Below are 18,976 nucleotides of genomic sequence, written 5' to 3' on the forward strand. Positions count from 1 at the left end.
AATTAAATATTAAAGATCTTTTCCCCTATTTATACTGTTCCCATGTATGTTTCTTTCTGTATCCAAAGAAGTTTAGAAGGGAAGGTTGTAACTTTTCACCTTCAGGTGCCGGTGGCCAAAAACAACTCTAAACTTGTCTGACTGGCTCTAAGGAGGAATGTCAGTAAACAAGGCCTGAGTAAACAAGAGAGAGGCCTGCCCATCAATCACCTGTGAAGTCAAGCAATGTAGGCTGTCTTCCTGGGTGCTTACAAATCAGTTCCCAGCCCTCAGATAAATACAAAATGTCCTTCCAGAGAAATGTAATTTATTATCATGTTAGCAGTGGTGAGCTAGGGAAGGAGCAGAATAAAAGATATTCTACTTAGCAATGGGGACCCGCTATAGTAGTAAGAAACTAAGTACCTTAAGGGACTGGGGAGTTTTCTTAAACCTCTCTGGCAGGAGCATGTATTGGCCTCTCTTTCATAAATGTGGGTCATTTTCATCACCTTGGGATGTTAGACTTTGGCAGGTCTGATGATGAAACAAGGCTGCACATGCTCGTAAGAAGAAATGACCTTCCCATCCTTAATCTCCTTGGTGATGGTGCAAATTTTAACCAGTATCCGGGACAGGGGTCCACAGGCACTGCAGTGCTCCTTTAAGCCACAGGGGGCTGAGGATGTGCAAGCTGGGGCCGTGCATTCCATGGCTCCGGACTTATAAGATGTCCAGGGGGAAGGCTCACATTTGGTGGTACACGGGTAACAGGGACGCCTAAAGAAAAAACAGAATTTTAGCTGTGATTGAGGGAAGGTGATGATGGTCATGGAGAAAAATGGTCGTGGCTAATTTTTTTTAACACTTGTTGCTCAAGACAAGTACATACTTCCAAATGCTTATTCATTCATTTTGTACTGTAGTTGGTGGAAGAAAAAGAATCAGATCAAATCCATTGGAAATCAGCATCCTGGGTTTAGAAGTATTCGATTATGTAAGTTTCTGTTAGTCAATACCATCGCATTGTAGAAAGAATACCGCACTAGCAGTCAAAGACTGGGGCAGAGAACGGCTCTGTCCTTTACCAGCTGGTGACCTCAGCTAAGTCATTTAACTCTCTCAAGCTTTAGTTGTTCATCTGCAGAATGGATATAATGGAAACTAAACCTACAGGATCAACAGTGATAAGGAACAAGTTGAGGGGATTATTATCTGAGGAATGGAAGTTAACCAGATATTTTTCTCATTGCGGAGTTAGTCATACTAATAGTGGTGGCCTAACTCCAGCTATGAAAGAGTCGTCACTGTGTCATCAGGAAGCTTCAAAGTGCCTTCTAGCCGTCTATACATAGTTTTTAGAGAATTGGAGTAAAAAGCAGTTCATAGTAAACACTCTTTTGATAAACATAATCTTTCTTTGATGATTCAAGGTATTTTGGTATATGATCACGGCTCCTAAAGGTGACGGCATTGATGACCATTGTGCTCATATAATGTGGTCATGCCAATTAAAAGAATGCTGTGAAGAGTTCACTGATTATTTTGGGGAAGTAGGTCTCCTTTACAATTGTACCTAAGTCTCTTAGGTGTTAGTCTGGACTGAGTTACTTCAAATAACTCATCCTCCAGGTATGTTTACTTATGGGTTGGTTAGCTTTTTATTGTTTACAAAAATTATAACTTTTATTTTTTTAAAAAGGTGCTAAAACATACATGTGTATGTGCCTCTGTTGGCCTCAAGGACTGGTGGCTAGATAGGGTTAGGGGTTTCAGCCTAAGCAGAATGTTCCTCCAAAGGAGCCTGGGTTGTTTTGTACAAGCTCATGAAAATCAAATGTTCATCTCAGTGGGGAAACATCTGGAATGGTCACCGGGAATATTCATCTAAGGGGAAATCATTTTTTCTCTAGTAATTTTTAAAACTCGAAGAAGGTAAACAACCTATAAGAAATTAACCTGGCACATGGGCTCCTCAGAACAGCCAACGGCTCAAATTTGGATGAGGTTACAATTGCAAGTCTTCCTCATGGCACAGCTTGAGAAGGTGTGTAGATGCCTCTGTCCAACCTCCCCATCACTGGCAAGAAGGTCAAACAAAGCACTTGTCCCCTATTGCCAGTGGCAGTACATATATGGTTCATTTGCACTTCTTTGTCATAGAAGTTGTTGTTATTTTACGTACTTGCCATCCAAGCTCTCCAGAAGGCTGCGGTATGTGGTAATCTCACACTCCAGCTGGGACTTGACGTCCAGCAGGATCTCGTATTCTTGGTTCTGTCTTTCCAGGGCACACCGGATCTCTGCCAGCTGAGCCTCCAGGTTATCAATCAGACTCTGGATCTGGGTCAGCAGGGTTGTGTAGCGAGCCTCCGTCTCTGTCAGGATGCACTCTTGGGAATCTCTCTAGCATGGAGAAGGATAGTAGGGTTTATAATGATGACTCCTTTAAGCCCAGGTCACCTGTGACCTGTATCATTTTAAAAAAATGGTTTCTTTTTTTTTTTTTTTTTTTTGAGATGGAGTCTCGCTCTGTTGCCCAGGTTGGAGTGCAGTGGCACGATCTCAGCTCACTGCAAGCTCTGCCTCCCGGGTTCATGCCATTCTCCTGCCTGAGCCTCCCAAGTACCTGTGACCACAGGTGCCCACCACCATGCCTGGCTAATCCCAGCACTTCAGCCTCCCGAAGTGCTGGGATTGCAGGCGTGAGCCACCGTGCCTGGCAAAAAAAAAAAAAAAAAATGGTTTCTTTGTGACACTACTGATAGATCTCCAAGCACTTTATTTATTGTTTCCTAAGCAAATAAATCCAAAACCCAAATGACCAACTATGCTAAAATCTGCTTTCCTTTATCTCCTCCCTCTTTCTCTCTTTCTCTTTTTTTGCCTCTTTTTAAGTATTTATTTCACTTTCTTGACCACCTGATAATCTTGCACCACACTTTCCTACTTAGGAGAGAAAAAGAAATAACTTATTGCACACCCAGGCATTAAAAATGCATTACTGGCTGGGCATGGTGGCTCACGCCTGTAATCCCAGCACTTTGGGAGGCTGAGGTGGGTGGATCACAAGGTCCAGAGTTCAAGACCAGCCTGGTCAAGATAGTGAAACCCCATCTCTACTAAAAATACAAAAAAAAATTAGCTAGGTGTGGTCGTGGGCACCTATAATCCCAGCTACTCGGGAGGCTGAGGCAGAGAATTGCTTGAACCCAGGAAGTAGAGGTTGCAATGACCTGAGATCACGCCATTGCTCTCCAGTCTGGGCAACAGAGTGAGACTCCATTTCAAAAATAAAACAAACCAAACAAAACAAAAAAACAAAACCCATGACCATGGCACTTCATTCAGTGAGTGTTTGTATCATCGAAAAGGAAGCAAGAAATGTTTAACCATATACAATTTATCCACCAGAACAATTCCTTTATATGTAAAATATGATAGTTGAAACTGATGAGTAAATTTCATTCCTGTTCTATCATTCTGTAAGTCTATGGATAATGATGGGATTTTAGGTTTTAATAGCCTATTATTTGCATGATTATCCCAATTTTTATAGATGAGAAACCTGAGGTTCAAGTGGTTCAATATGTTGTCCAAGGTCACATGACTAACTGGTGACAAAACCAGTGTGGGGCAAGGTCTTCCTAAAATGCTTCACATCAGAGCATGTAAGCAGTTCTCTACTTCAGAGAGGCAATTATCATGAGACAGAATGGTACTGGCTTTGGAATCTAAACTCTGGCTCAGACTCTTATTTCTTTTGTGACTTTGGACAAGTTTCTCAACATCTCAGGATCTCAGTGTCTCTATTTATAAAATAGATGGGCTGAAACTTACCTTGGATTTGCTTGGGAAAATTACCTTAGCTCTTGGAGCCCTGTCTGTAACATGCGTTAATAATTATGCCACCCCCCCTTTTAGGATTACTTTATAAATTTCACGTGATAGCTTGTAAAAATGCTTTGCATATAATAAAATGCTCTCCCAGTGTTTCCCAAAGTATACTTCATGAATCATTAATACCATGAGATGCTCTAAAAAAAGTGGGCGGAGCGGGGGATCCACAGTCAAATAAGTTTTGGAATGCTGAATACCATATATCCCCTTCTTGGAGATTCATGGTGTATATTAACTTATCAATGGCTCACAGGAAGGCACCCTGTTTAACCTTGGTTTAGTCCAGCATTTCCCAGACTTATTTGGCCACAAAGTCCTTTTTCAGCCATAGACCCTTTAACAAAAGAGGAACTGTTGTTCTGAGAGACACAGTTTGGGAAATACTGCAACACACAGGTGTCAGGGACTGTTGCCATCTGTGCTGAGCACGGCTTGGTCAGCTTGCTCGGTACCATTCGATGCTGGGCCTGCAGTTCAACCTCCAGAGTGTTCACAGTGCGTCTCAGTTCTATGATCTCCTTTTGGCAGCATTGCTGCTGTTGAGAGCTGGTCACCACTTGTTGATTCAGCTCCTCTATCTGAAACACACAGCCAGAGACTGAGAATATTATGGGAGGAAAACATGACTTTGATTAAAGGGCCCTAGAAATGCAGCATCAGCTTATTCTTTTTGACTTTTCTATTTCTCCCACCTGTGTGTTGAACCATTGTTCTACATCTTTGCGGTTTGTCTCCATGATGGACTCATATTGACATCTCATTTCTTGTAGAACCTGGTTTAGGTCAACAGAAGGGGCAGCAGTCACTTCAATGTGAAGTCTCTCCCCAAGCTGACACTGTAAAGAATTGATTTCCTGTGAAAAGAAGAAGAATGTGAAGTCACTTGGTGAGCAGATGACCCCGTTGTGTTCTTGTTTCACTCTAATTGCTACGATTTAGCTTAATTATGTCTAAAATATAGCCCACAACAAAGGAATACATGACTTACAGGTGTTATAGGTGCTATAAAATGATTTAAGACTATTTCAAGTAGGACTGTGTGTTTAAATATGTGCAAAATTAAAAAAAAAAATGAGTCGCAAGACCAGAGTTCCAAAAAATTTCGATCATTTCCAGGGCTGGATAATGGGTGAAACAGGATAAAGGTGGAATTGATCATGAGAGATTATAGTCTCTATAGTACAAATATGGGATTGTGCCAATATTGACTTGCAGCAATATTGACTTGTACCAATGGGAGGTGGCAGAAGTCTGTGTAGGGATGCCTACAAACACGGGAAAACTGTAAGGACAGAAAAATTGGGATCCTTCTTGTGGAAAAGCTGGAGGGGATGATGGAGGCCTTTCTTCCCCTTATGGCTCCAGATATTGTGTTGGAGCCAGCGGATTTGAAATACTACATTGAACCAGTGCTAGTAGCAGTAGGTATTTTCAGGGCTAAACCAGAGTAGTATGTAGCAGTGATATGGTTTGGCTCTGTGTCCCCACCCAAATCTCATCTCGAATTGTAATTCCCATAATTCCTACCTGTCCAGGGAAGGACCTAGTGGGAGGTGATTGGATCATGGGGATGGTGTCCCCCATGCTGTTCTCAGGATAGTGAATGAGTTCTCACAAGATCTGATGGTTTTACAAAGGGCTCTTCCCCCTTTGGTCTCTCTCTCTCCTGCTGCCAAGTGAGATGTGCCTGCTTCCCCTTAAGCCATGATTGTAAGTTGCCTGAGGCCTCCCCAGCTATGTGGAACTGTGACTCAATTACACCTCTTTCCTTTATAAATTACCTACTCTCAGGTATTTCTTTATAGCAGTGTGAGAACGAACTAATACAAGCGGGGACACCCTTTATCAGGTGCAACTCAAAGGAACTGATGCTACTTTTAGGGGCTTAGCTTGTGATTACTCTCCTGGTCTTTCTCTCACCTCTTTGTGGTTGTTCTTGAGGCAAAGGAGCTCCTCTTTCAGAGACTGGACTTGTGCCTCCAGGTCGGCCTTGCCCAGGGTCAGCACATTCAGGATCTGCTTGAGGCCATTGGCATCTGCCTCTACCAGCTGGCGGAGAGACACCTCAGCTTCATACCTTAGAAAACCAGATGGGAAAACAGAGTCATCTGAAAGGAGATGATGCAAACCAAGCCAAGCAGAACGCCCATCTGCATTTTTCTCTGGGCACCTCACTTAGTGTATTTCTATTAAAAGTTTTATTCTCTTTAGAGGTGAAACCATTTGATATAGATCGTAACTTAATTATTATTCCCAAATTAGTTTGCTAGGGGGATCTACATTGCTGTCCTTTGAGATATGGGAATGTATTGTCCTTCCTCTGCCCCTAGTGGCAATGCAGTGTAAGTGAAGAAAGCACTGGATTAGGGCTCAGAAAACGTGGGTCCAAGTTTTGGCTCTGACTTGTGCTAGTTATGCTTACCTTTGGGTGAGTAACTTAGCCTCACTAAGCCACAGATTTCTCACCTTAAAGAGGGTAACAATATATTAGCCCTACCTATTTTACTGAACTGTTGTGTAGGTAATCAGATGGGTTCACAAGTTCAAAACTATAGGTACTGTATACATGTGAGCAGTTATTAATCTTATTCATTCATTATATTTGAAAGTCTTTTCTGGGCTTGTGCCAACATGGTCTGGGGCAAGAGGGTTAGTAGACATGGGGACAGTTTTGTTGAGGGCATCTCGGTCAGACTCAGGGTGAGCTCTGTCATCGATGATGGTGTTGTGTGGGCTTACTTGGCTCTCAAGTCATCTGCAGTCAGTTTGGTGTTGTCAATTTGCGAGACCAGTCTGGAATTCTCAGCCTTGGTACACAAGATCTAGAATTAAGAGATTGTACACACAAATGAAGCAAACACCAAGATTTCCTTCTTTGAGAACCAAGGGGCTTGTGTGTGTGTCAAGTAACAGGAAAAGGCTAAATAGACTAAAAGTAATCTTCATAGCTATGCTCATGAAGCTTGGAAAACTTCAGAAAGTCAGATTTCCTGTTATTTTCCTAAAAGATCAGCAAAAAGTACTTACCTAGAAACTTTTAAGTATTTTTGTTGTTGTTGTTGTTGTTAAAATATAAAATCCAGGCCGAGCACAGTGGCTCACCCCTGTAATATCAGCACTTGGGAGGCTGAGGCGAGCAGATCATGAGGTCAAGAGATCGAGACCATCCTGGTCAACATGGTGAAACTCTATCTCTACTAAAAAATACAAAAATTATCTGGGTGTGGTGGTGCATGCCTGTAGACCCAGCTACTTGAGAGGCTGAGGAGGGAGAATCACTTGAACCTGGGAGCTAGAGGTTGCAGTGAGCAGAGATTGCACCATTGCACTCCAGCCTGGTGACAGAGTGAGACTCCATCTCAATAAATAAATGAATAAATAAATAAATAAATAAAAATAAAAAAATCCATTCTAAATTTATATGAATACCATGATCCACTAGAATGTCAACTCCATGAGGGCAGGGACTTTTTAAAGGTCACCAATATTTTCCCAGAATCTAGAATAATGTTTGGCTCAATATTGTTACTGCTCAGTAAACATCTGTTGAATGAATAAAACTGAATAAATCCAGATGTGTAGTAGCAGAATATGTCTGTGCATAACAAACTTAGGTTTGGTGTAGAAACAAACCAATCAATGTGGAGATGATAACATAAACATAAAAGGAGAAAAAGGTGGTGATGGTTGCAAAATGGATAAAAACTAAACTGTTCAGAAACTCATTAAAACAAAATTTATTTTCTCTGATCTCTGTTTCCCTATTTTTATTTAAAAAATGGCAACAACTTGCTGTTAACATCTTTTGGTCCTGAGTTATCTAGTTATAATGGTAGAGTGTATTTCTGGAGAAAGGAAACATCATGAGACTCTTCTTTTTGTTTTTGATATTTAAAGACAGAGTCTCACTTTTGCCTGGGTTGGAGTGCAGTGGCAGCATCTCAGCTCATAGCAGCCTCGACCTCTTGGGCTCAAGTGATCCTCCCACCTCAGCCTCCCAAGTAGCTGGGACCACAGGCATGTGCCACCATGCCCATCTAATTGTGTGTGTGTGTGTGTGTGTGTGTGTGTGTGTGTGTGTTTGTAGAAATGGACTTTCATCATGTTGCCAGGCTGGTCTAGAACTCCTGGGCTCAAGTGATCTGTCTACCTCAACCTCTCAAAGTGTTAGGATTACAGGTGTGCATCACTGCGCCTGGTCAGAAATACTAGCAGACTCTGAATGCTGCCTCAAGATGACAATTTCGCTCAAGAGATTTTTCTATTCTTCAAAAAATGTTTCAGCATCAACTGAACAAAAAATATTAAAGCTTAGCAAATAACTGTTGCTTGGAAACCATCAATTCGCAACACGATTAAACAGGTTCCTAGGAATCTTACCTTCTGCTGGAGCTCCTCAATGGTAGTGTAATAAGACAGGTAATCAGGACATAGAACAGGGAGCTCTTTGTTATTCTCTTCCTGGATTTTAGATTCCAGTTCAGCATTCTCTCGTTCTAGCATTCGCACCTTTTCCAGGTAGTTAGCAAGACGCTCATTCAAGATTTGCATGGTCTCCTTCTCATTACTGTTGATGCCTTCACCATACCAGCTGCAGTCATCCAGAGAGGAATGCAAGATGAAGTTGTTTATTAGGTAGATGGGCTTGCGACCAAAGCAAGGAGTGGGTTGGCAGCCCTGGTCCCGGGTAGTTCTGAGAGTGTGGCCAGCTGGTTGACAGTTCTTGACTTTAAGGCCACCAGAATGGCAGCAGTTGTTAGAAGAGATGGTACTAACATTTGTAATCCTAGAGCAGTTTTGACATGGGGTTGAAGGAGAATTGGTTGTTGTGCAGCCCTTGGTATCCATAGTATGTGTCCGGCTTTAGTTGGTTTCCAAGACTGTGGTCACCAGGATGAAAAGCTCAAGCCACGTCCACAGAGTCTGAATTCCAAGACTCTTGGTGTTTTCCTCTTTGAAGTGCTTATATAGCCTCTCTTCTATGTGGTGTCACACAGGTGGGATGTTTTCCTTTCTCAGGTTTATATCAAATCCTGTAGGAACATCTTATTAGTCTGCTTTTTACTTGCTTAAGAAGAGTTATTTGTCTCATAAAAATGTGCATTTAGGCTGTTACTAAGTTATTACCCATCATAAATACTACTTGTCTATTGGACCCAGAGCTTCAAATTATGTCTTCAAAAGGAACTGTCCTAACAGCATCCATTATTAAGCAGGTGTGAGTATATTAAGTTCATTACGTTCTTCTTGACCTCTCCACTTGGCACTGAGCTTAACCAGGAATGAGTTCGTCCTTCTTTTCATTTCTTCTCTAGGAAAGGGAAACTATTAATGTCTAATAATTATTGGTAAACTTAGAAATCAGAAGTCAGTATTTTAGTTTGTTCTACCCAAATGATTTCCCCATTTTCAGTGTCAGGACAATGTGAGTATGAATTAAAATGTCAGTGTTTTAAAAGACTTGTTTTAAAGATAATTGCTAGATTTATGCTTTAGCTTTCCATAAAATGTAATAACATAAAATAAAATATAAATAAAATATGAAATAAAATAAAAGCCATGGGGAAAAGGTAGGGTTTGATTGCTAATAAGAAATTTCTTGGAAAAGAAACTGGCTATCTTTTGGTTTTCCAAAGTCCACATTTTGTAACATTTTTAGTGCTAATGTTTGCTTGTGGCATTACATTAGATAAAAATTTATCACAGTGTTGGTTTATACTGGATATTTAAATAGGATCCATTGAAAGGGGTGTGTTTTCTTTCTGAGGAATACTCACTCAGCATTTTCTTAAGAAAGTTACTTGTTCCTAGTCCTTTATGGAGGCTCTAGGGGAACATCATTTTCTTGCCTTTTCCAGCTTCTAGAGGCTGTCCACATCCTCAGCTAGTGGCCCCTTTTCATCTATTTTTTTTTTCTTGAATTATGAGATTTTTTGTACTTTAAGTTCTTGGATACATGTGCAGAACATGCAGGTTTGCAACATAGGTATACACGGCCTATGGTGGTTTGCTGCACCCATCAACCTGTCATCTACATTAGGTATTTCTCCTAATGCTATCCCTCCCCTAGCCCCTCACTCCCTCACAGGCCCTGGTGTGATGTTCCCTTCCCTGTGTCCATGTGTGCTCATTGTTCAACTCCCACTTATGAGTGAGAATATGCAGTGTTTGGTTTTCTGTTCCTGTGTGAGTTTGCTGAGAATGATGGTTTCCAGCTTCATCCATGTCCCTGCAAAGGACATGAACTAATCCTTTTTTATGGCTACATAGGATTCCACAGTATGTATGTGCCACATTTTCTTTATCCAGTCTATCATTGATGGGCATTTGGGTTGGGTCCAAGTCTTTGCTATTGCAAGTAGTGCTGCAATAAACATACATGTGCATGTGTCCTTTTAGTAGAATGATTTTTATAATCCTTTGGGTATGTACCAAGTAATAGGATTGCTGGGTATTTATGGTTCTAGATCCTTGAGGAATCACCACACTGTCTTCCACAATGGCTGAACTAATTTACACTCCCACCAACTGTGTAAAAGTGTTCCTATTTCTCTACATCCTCTCTAGCATCTGTTGTTTCCTGACTTTTTAATGATCGCCATTCTAACTGGTGTGAGATGGTATCTCATTGTGGTTTGATTTGTGTTTCTCTAATGACCGGTGATGATGAGCTTTTTTCATATGTTTGTTGGCCACATAAATGTCTTCTTTTGAGAAGTGTCTTTTTATATCTTTAGCCCATTTTTTGATGGGGTTGTTTTTTCTTGTAAATTTGTTTAAGTTCCTTGTAGATTCTGTATATTAGTGCTTTCTCAGATGGATAGATTGCAAAAATTTTCTCCCATTCTGTAGGAGGCTGAGGCAGAAGAATTACTTGAACCCAGTAGTTCAAGTTCAGTGTAGGCAACACAGTGAGATTTCATTTTTAACAAAGTAAAATAAAATATAAAATAAAAGCCATGGGGAAAAGGTAAACCATTATATGTACTTTGGGGACAATTCTGTATTCCCTTTGGTGTGGGGGCAGGGAATGTTGAAACCATACTTCATTCTTTACAGTGAGACAAATTACAAGTAGATCAAAGATTCAGATATGAAAAATAAATAATACATATGCCCCAAAGGATAATTATTTTATAAATTTGGAGTCAGAAGACTTTTCCAATGATGACTCAAAATTAAGAAGCCATAAAAAACTGTTAGATTTGACTCCATAAAATAACAGTGTTTGAACTTGTGCTTGGATGAAAAATACAACCTGTAAAACCAGAAGACAAGATGACAAACTGGGAAACAATATTACAATTACACTCCAGACAGTGACCAAAAGGAAAATACAAAAGGCACTTAAAATAAGAAAAAATGCTCAATGTCACTCATGAAAAGAAAAATGTAAATTTAAATCATACTGAGATACTTTAGTTTTCCACCTATCAAACTGAAAAAAAATCAAAGTTTGATAACAGATACATTCACTGCCTATAGCACTCTCATTGCTTGTGGCAATGAAATGTAAATTCATGCAAGTTACTATAATGCTACTATAATTAAAACAGTGTGATTTTGGCTTAAGGGTTGGACAGTAGATCAATGAGAAAGAATATAGAGTTTTGAAATAGACTCACATATATGTGATCAATTGATTTCTGACAAAGATCCGAAAGCAAGTCAATGAGAAAAGGAAAGCTTTTTCAATACTGTTTTTCAATACTGTTCAATACTTGTTGCTGAATCAATTGGATACTTGTATAGCAAAAATGAATACTTCTTGATCCCTACCTCACACTATGTATAAACATTAATTCAGGTTGGATTAAACACTTAAATGTGAAGATTTCAAGTCTAAAGTTTTTAGAAGAAAACTCAGAAGATTATATTCATAACCTTGTGCCATGCGAAAACTTCTTAGCTCATGGAGGACACTATAATAAATAGATTAGACTTAATCAAAAGGAAAACTTTTGCTGATCAAATAAATAGCTAAGAAAGTGAAAAGGTAAGCCACAGCCTGGGTGAAAATATTCTCTCTCTCTCTCTTCATACGCCCCCCCCCCCCCCCCCCCACCCCACATACATTAGAACACATACATACACAACATCATATCTTTTGTAACAGTGGGAATATATTCTGCGAAATTCACCTTTAGTGATTTTGTTGTTGTGTAAACATCACAAAGGACTTGATGAACTTGGATGGTATAGCCTATAACACACTTAAGCTATATGGTATAGTCTATTGCTTGTAGGCTATAAACCTGCACAGCATGTTACTGTGCTGAATACAGTAGGCAACTGTAACACAATGGTAAGTATTAGTTATCTGGAAACACATTTAAGCATAGAAAAGGTACAATAAAAATATGACATTATAGTTTTCTGGGACAACTTTTGTACGTGTGTGTTCCATCATTGTTGACTGAAATGTCATTACGTGGTGCATGACTCTATAAATAAATATGAGTATAAAAATAAATAAACACATATTTATACAGTAATGTACTATATCTATGTCTGTCTGTCTATCTATCTATCTATGGTTAGGTGTATGTCCAAGAGAGATGAATGTATATGTTTTATACTCACAACAATATTTGCACAAGAATGCTTATATCAGTTATATTCTTAATAGCATTAAAATAAAAATAACTCAACTGCTCATAAACAGGAGAATGGATCAACAAACTGTGACATGTTTATGTAATGGAGTAGTATGCAACAACAATAAAGAATAAACTGCTGGTACTCACGACACCATGGAAAAATCTCAAAAACATATTGAGCTGAAGAAGTCAGGCACAAAACAGTACAAACAGTATGACTACATTTACATTAACTTCAAGAATAAGAAAAACTCATCTTTGATATAGTTAGAGATAAGAATAGTGGTTGTCTCTGTGGGAGAGATGTGTCAGCTGGAAAGCAGTAAGAAAGAATTTCTAAGGTTGATGTTCTACATGTTGAAATGCTATTCTGTATCTTGATCTGGGTGTTGATTACACAAGTTCATGTGCTTTCAAACTCCATGAAGCTGCCTACTTTTATTTTTATTTTTAGACACAGGGTCTCACTTTGTTGCCCAGGCTGGAAGCATGATCATAGCTCACTGCAGCCTTGAATTACTGGGCTCAAGTGGTCTTCCCACCTCAGTTTCCCAAGTAGCTGGGACTACAGGCACATGCCACCATGCCTGGCTAATTAAAAAAAATTTTTTTAGAGATGGGGCCTCATTGTGTTGCCCAGCCTGGCATAAACTCCTGACCTCAACTGATCCTCCCACCTTGACTTCCCAAAGTGCTGGGATTACAAGCGTGAGCCACTGTGCCCAGCCTGACCTGCACACTTTCAATTGATGCATTTTATTGTCTGAAAATTATATCTCAATAACGTGGAATTAACATGAAAAGTTAATAATTGATACAACTGTGTAGCTGCATGAATGTTCACTGCTTTATCTATATACTTAAATTACAAATGGATCAAAGATTCAAATGTGAAAAGTGAAAATCATAAATGTACTAAAAGAAAATGCAGGAGAATACTTTTACAAATTCAGATGAGGAAGTCCTTTGTAACAGTGACTTGAAATTAAGAACCCACAAAAAATTCGATAAATTCGACTCCATAAAATAGCAATGTTTGAAATAGTCCATTAGTCTGAAAATGTATTAAAAAGACTGAAAGTAAATACATCAAGAGGTTAGCAGTGAAATTCTTTGCATTTTGTAGTTATTGATGAATCTTATTTTCTTATGTTTTTATATGCATTCCACAAATTGAATGTATCCCTTTTAGAATCATTACAAAAATTGTCCGAAAAACTGTTTCTGCTTCGTTAGTTTCTTAGACCTTTTTTCTGCTTCCACACCTTTCTAATAATTTTTATTCTGTTCCTCTTGTGTCTCACATGCAGAGTTGTTCCTTCCTTCCATGGCTGATTCCCTTTTGATTTCTTCAGGACCACATTTCATCCATTATGCTCCCCCTTTTCTTGCCTCTTTCATGTCTTCTTTACTACTGGATGATTTTTTCTTTCCCTATAAGCACGTCTGTTAACTGATCCTACAATATGTCTGACCCATAGCCATGAGGCACTCCTTCCATGAAGGTGGCTTCTGCCTTCTTTTCATTACCAAACCTTTTGACAGAATAGTGGGTATTTGTCAATCTTTATTTTTCTACCACCAAGTCATTTGTTAACTTTTGTCAATCTGGCTAGCCTGTAAATTACTTTACTGCATACTCCACCTCGGAGATCTTCTTTATCTACCTTCATACAGCTCCATTGCCGGTGCAGAAATGTTCATCCTTCCTATGGACAGAGCAAGGCTCAAATTCTTGTTTGCCTGGCAACCAAGACCCTCAACAATCTTGACCCAGCTGACTTTACCTCATATGCCAGGACCCCCGACCCACTCTATACATTCTAGCCCAACTGCATCCTTTGCCATCCCCCAAGCTCTTCCTGCTCTGTCCCTCCACTGCACATTTGTTGTTGGAGTTCCCTCTACCTTTCCTCATCTGTGTGTTTCAAGGCTGTTCTGGAAGAGACTCTAGGGCTCACGCATATCTGGTTCTCCTCTCCTTTTGGGCACATGGGAGGCTTACCCTCTCTTGCCCCTTTGCAATTAGGCAGGGTTTTACCAAGACTTTGTTTTCTGGTTCAAGATCTTTGGGCTGTCTCTTCCCTGCCCCAGGAACTGACAAGGCAGCTGTTCTAGAAATGCTTCTCTCTTTTCTCTTCTCTTCTCTTCTCTTCTCTTCTCTTCTCTTCTCTTCTCTTCTTTTCTCTTCTTTTCTTTTCTTTTCTTTTCTTTTCTTTTCTTTTCTTTTCTTTTCTTTTTGTGAGTGTCGTTTTGGAGAATCTCAGCTGTCAAAATTGAAGTCCACACTGTCCTGGAAGATCGAATCTGGAAGTGATAGAAAGTTCTCTTGACAGCTTTGTGCCCTGTCTTTCTGAGAAAGGGATTGTGCACAATATAGGAAGAATGGGCACTGGGGCCAGCCTGAGACTGGTAGCTGAGGGATAAGAAGGCCTCATCTGCCTCTGTAGAGCCAGTGAGGAATCCATGAATTGTAAATATTAAATTTACATAGATTAAATATTTAAAATATTAAATTCAATATTGTAAATATTAGATTCCTGAATCATGTGTATGTCTTCTTCTTCTTCTTTTTTTTTTTTTGAGACGAATTCTCGCTCTGTTGCCCAGGCTGGAGTGCAGTGGTGCGATCTTGGCTCACTGCAAGCTCTGCCTCCTGGGTTCAAGCGATTCTCCTGCCTCAGCCTCCTGAGTAGCTGAGTACACCACTATGCCTGGCTAATTTTTGTATTTTTAGTAGAGACGGGGGTTTCACCATGTGGGCCAGGCTGGTCTCGAACTCCTGACCTCATGATCCGCCTGCCTCAACCTCCCAAAGTGCTGGGGTTAGAGGTGCGAGCCACCGCACCTGGCCATATATATATTTTCTTCACATGGGTGGTGCAATCAAACTATGGAACTATTCAATCACCACAGAGCTTTCCTTTGTCCTATGCCTAATTTGTTCTCCATTTCTATAATTGTGTCATTTCAAGAACGTTATATACATAGAATTATCAAATATATGGCCCTTTGAATTGCCCATTTTCACTCGGCATGCTGGCCTTGAGAGCTTTAGGACATTTCTGTGATCTCTATTTTTTGGCTATTATAAACAAAACTGCTATGAACAATTGTGCATCTCTTCCATCCTTTTACTTTCGACCTACCTGTATCGTTATATGTGAAGTGAGCTTTTTGCAGAATGTATCATATAGTTGGGTCATGCTTTTTTATCCACTTTGCCAAGATCTGTCTTTTTTTTGATGTCTTTAGACTCTTCCCATTTGCTGTAATTTTCGATATTTAGCCGTATTTTATTTACTGTATTTTGTTTGTTCCTTCTGTTTTTTGTTTCTTTCTCTGTATTCTTTTTCCTGCCTTTCTGTGGGTTACTTGAATATGCTTTAGAGTTCCATTTTGATTTATCTGTTATGTTTTTGAGTACACCTATTGGCATAGCTTTTAAAATAGTTGCTCTAGGTGTTTCATGCTGTATGCATAACTTACCATAGTCTACTAGTGTTAATGTTTTATCAGTTTAAGTGAAGTGTGGAAAACTTGCCTTTGTTTATATTCCATTACTCGCCTCCATTTTAATATAATTGTCTTAAATATTTTCTACACATATATTGAGAACCACATCAGACAGTGTTATACTTCTTGCCTCAACCACGAAACATAATTTAGAAAACTCAGGAAGAGAAAGAAATTTATTTAAATTAATCATATATTAATTTTTATTATTTTTTTTCCTGTCTGATCTTCCACATTTCCTTATTTTATAGTTTCGTTTGTGTTTAGAGAACCTTCTTTAGTCATCATTTTAGGTTGGTTTGCTGATGACATCTTTTAAGTTTCTTTTGTCTGAGAATGTTTTGATTTCTCTTTGATCTTCTGAATGATATTTTCCAAGGGTATATAAATTTGAGTTGACAGTTTCTTTCTCCCTTCCTTCCTTCCTTCCTTCCTTCTTCCCTCCCTCCCTCCCTCCCTCCCTCCTTCCTTCCTTCCTTCCTTCCTTTCTCTCTTTCTCTCTTTCTCTCTTTCTCTCTTTCTCTCTTTCTCTCTTTCTCTCTTTCTTTCTTTCTTTCTTTCCTCCTCCCTCCCTCCCTCCCTTCCTTCCTCTCTTTTCTTTCTTTCTTTCCTTCTTTCTTTGGTTCATTCATTCGTTCTTTCTTTTCCTTCCTTCCTTCCTTCCTTCCTTCCTTCCTTCCTTCCTTCCTTCCTCCCTCCCTCCCTCCCTCCCTCCCTCCCTTCCTCCCTTCTTTCCTTTTTCTTTCTTCCGTCCTTCCTTCCTTCTTCTCTTCTTTTCTTTCTTTCTTTCTTTCCCTCCCTCCCTCCCTCTCTCTCTCTTTCTTTCTTTCTTTCTCTTTCTTTCTCTTTCCCTCCCTCCCCCCTCCCTCCCTCCTTCCTTCCTTCCTTCCTTCCTTCCTTCCTTCCTTCCTTCCTTCCTTCCTTCCTTCCTTCCTTCCTTCCTTCTTTTTTCCTTCCTCTCCTTCTTTCCCTCCCTCCTTCCCTTCCTTCCTTCCTTCCTGCCTGCCTTCCCTTTTTTCTGTCTTGCTCTGTCACCCAGGCTGGAGTGCAGAGGCATGATCTCTGCTCACTGCAACCTCCGCCTCCTGGGTTCAAGCGATTCTCCTGCCTCAGCCTCCCGAGTAGCTGGGATTACAGGTGCCCGCCATCATGCCCAGCTATTTTTTGTATTTTTGGTAGAGACAGGGTTTCACCATGTTGGCCAGGATGGTCTCGATCTCTTGACCTTTTGATCCATCTTCCTTGGCCTCCCAAAGTGCTGGGATTACAGGTGTCAGTCACTGCGCCTGGCCGACAGTTTTTTGTTTTTGTTTTTGTTTTTTTTTCTTTTAGCATTTGAAAACTGTCGTCCTACTTCATATTGGCTTCCATGGTTTATGGTGACAGACCTGCCATCAATTAAATTGTTTTCTTCTATTGGTAAGGTGTCATTTCTCTCTCACTGCTTTCATAATTTGTTTTGTCTTTAGTATTCAAAAGTTTGAATATGATATTTCCTGGTGTAGATTTCTTTGGGTTTATAATTTTTGGGGTTTGCTTGGTTTCTGGAATCTGTAGGTTTTTGTCTTTTGCCATATTTGTAAAATTTTCAGTGTTTATTCCTTCAAATATTTTTGGCCTCACTTTTTCTCCTCCCTTACAGAACTCCGTTGACATGAATGTTAGATCGTTTGATATAGCCATAAAGTTCCCTGAGACGCTATCTTTTTTTTTTTTTTTTTTTGAGACGGAGTCTCGCTCTGTCTCCCCGGCTGGAGTGCGGTGGCCGGATCTCAGCTCACTGCAAGCTCCGCCTCCCGGGTCCACGCCATTCTCCTGCCTCAGCCTCCCGAGTAGCTGGGACTACAGGCGCCCGCCACCTCGCCCGGCTAGTTTTTTGTATTTTTTAGTAGAGACGGGGTTTCATCATGTTAGCCAGGATGGTCTCAATCTCCTGACCTCGTGATCCGCCCACCTCGGCTCCCAAAGTGCTGGGATTACAGGCGTGAGTCTGGCTCTGTCACCCGGGCTGGAGTGCAGTGGCCAGATCTTAGCTCACTGCAAGCTCCGCCTCCCGGGTTCCCGCCATTCTCCTGCCTCAGCCTCCCGAGTAGCTGGGACTACAGGCGCCCGCCGCCTCGCCCGGCTAGTTTTTTGTATTTTTTTAGTAGAGACGGGGTTTCACCGTGTTCGCCAGGATGGTCTCGATCTCCTGACCTCGTGATCCGCCCGTCTCGGCCTCCGACTCTATCTTTTTAACACTATTTTTTTTTCCTGTTTTTCAGGTCAGATGATGTCTATTATTGTATCATCAAATTCCCTGATGTTTTCCTGTCTGGCCTGTCTATTCTGCTGTTAAGCCCATCTGCACTGAGGTTTCTATTTTGGTTCTATGGTATGTTTCAGTTCTGAAATTTCCACTGGAGTCTTTCCATCTTCTTCTTCACTGAGACTTTTCTGTTTTTGCATTTGTTATAAGAGTTTATTGAAGCATTGCTTATTGAAGCATTTTTGTGATGACTGTTTAAAAATGCTTGTCAAGTAAAAGAGTATAACTGGATGTTTGTAACACCAAAGATGCATGCTTGAGGGGATGGACACCCCATTCTTCATGATGTGATTATTACGCATTGCATGCCTGTATCAAATCATCTCATGTACCCCATAAATATATACATCTATGTACCCAGAAAAATAAAAAATAAAAAGTTAAAAACCCTTGTCCATTCATTCTAACATCTTTTTCCTCTTGATGTTGGAATTTGTTGATCATCTTTTTTCATGTAAGTTGAGATTTTATGATCCTTGGTATGAAGAGTAATTGTTGATTGAAACCTGGACATTGGGGCATTATGTTATGAGATTCAGGATATTATTTAATCTTCTGTTCTGGCAGGTCTCCTCTGACACTGTTTTGGTAGGGGAAGGGGGACACTGCTTCATTCCTACCAGGTGGGATTAGAAATAGAGGTTCTCTCCACTTTGCCCCTATTGACACCCAA

At 40.2% G+C, this 18,976-nt stretch overlaps 1 protein-coding gene and 1 long non-coding RNA gene across 3 annotated transcripts in view; one reads left to right on the forward strand and one right to left on the reverse strand.

Annotated features, from left to right (window-relative positions):
• LOC103878832 overlaps positions 1-18,976 on the forward strand; it is a 62,891-nt gene that overhangs the window by 39,401 nt on the left and 4,514 nt on the right. For both annotated transcript variants that reach the window (XR_002517883.2, XR_004179284.1), the window contains exon 5: positions 4,650-4,765. This is a non-coding gene — a long non-coding RNA (uncharacterized LOC103878832). The remainder of the gene's footprint in view (positions 1-4,649; positions 4,766-18,976) is intronic.
• KRT39 (keratin 39) lies at positions 299-9,389 on the reverse strand. Its single transcript, XM_003913004.5, has 7 exons — positions 8,260-9,389; positions 6,619-6,701; positions 5,800-5,956; positions 4,572-4,733; positions 4,332-4,457; positions 2,165-2,385; positions 299-759 (listed from the first exon to the last, which is right to left on the reverse strand). Exons 1-7 carry the CDS (start codon positions 8,725-8,727, stop codon positions 501-503), a joined length of 1,476 nt encoding a protein of 491 aa, XP_003913053.1. The 5' UTR covers positions 8,728-9,389; the 3' UTR covers positions 299-500.

Source organism: Papio anubis, chromosome 17 (assembly GCF_008728515.1).
Source record: "Papio anubis isolate 15944 chromosome 17, Panubis1.0, whole genome shotgun sequence".
NCBI lineage: Eukaryota > Metazoa > Chordata > Mammalia > Primates > Cercopithecidae > Papio > Papio anubis.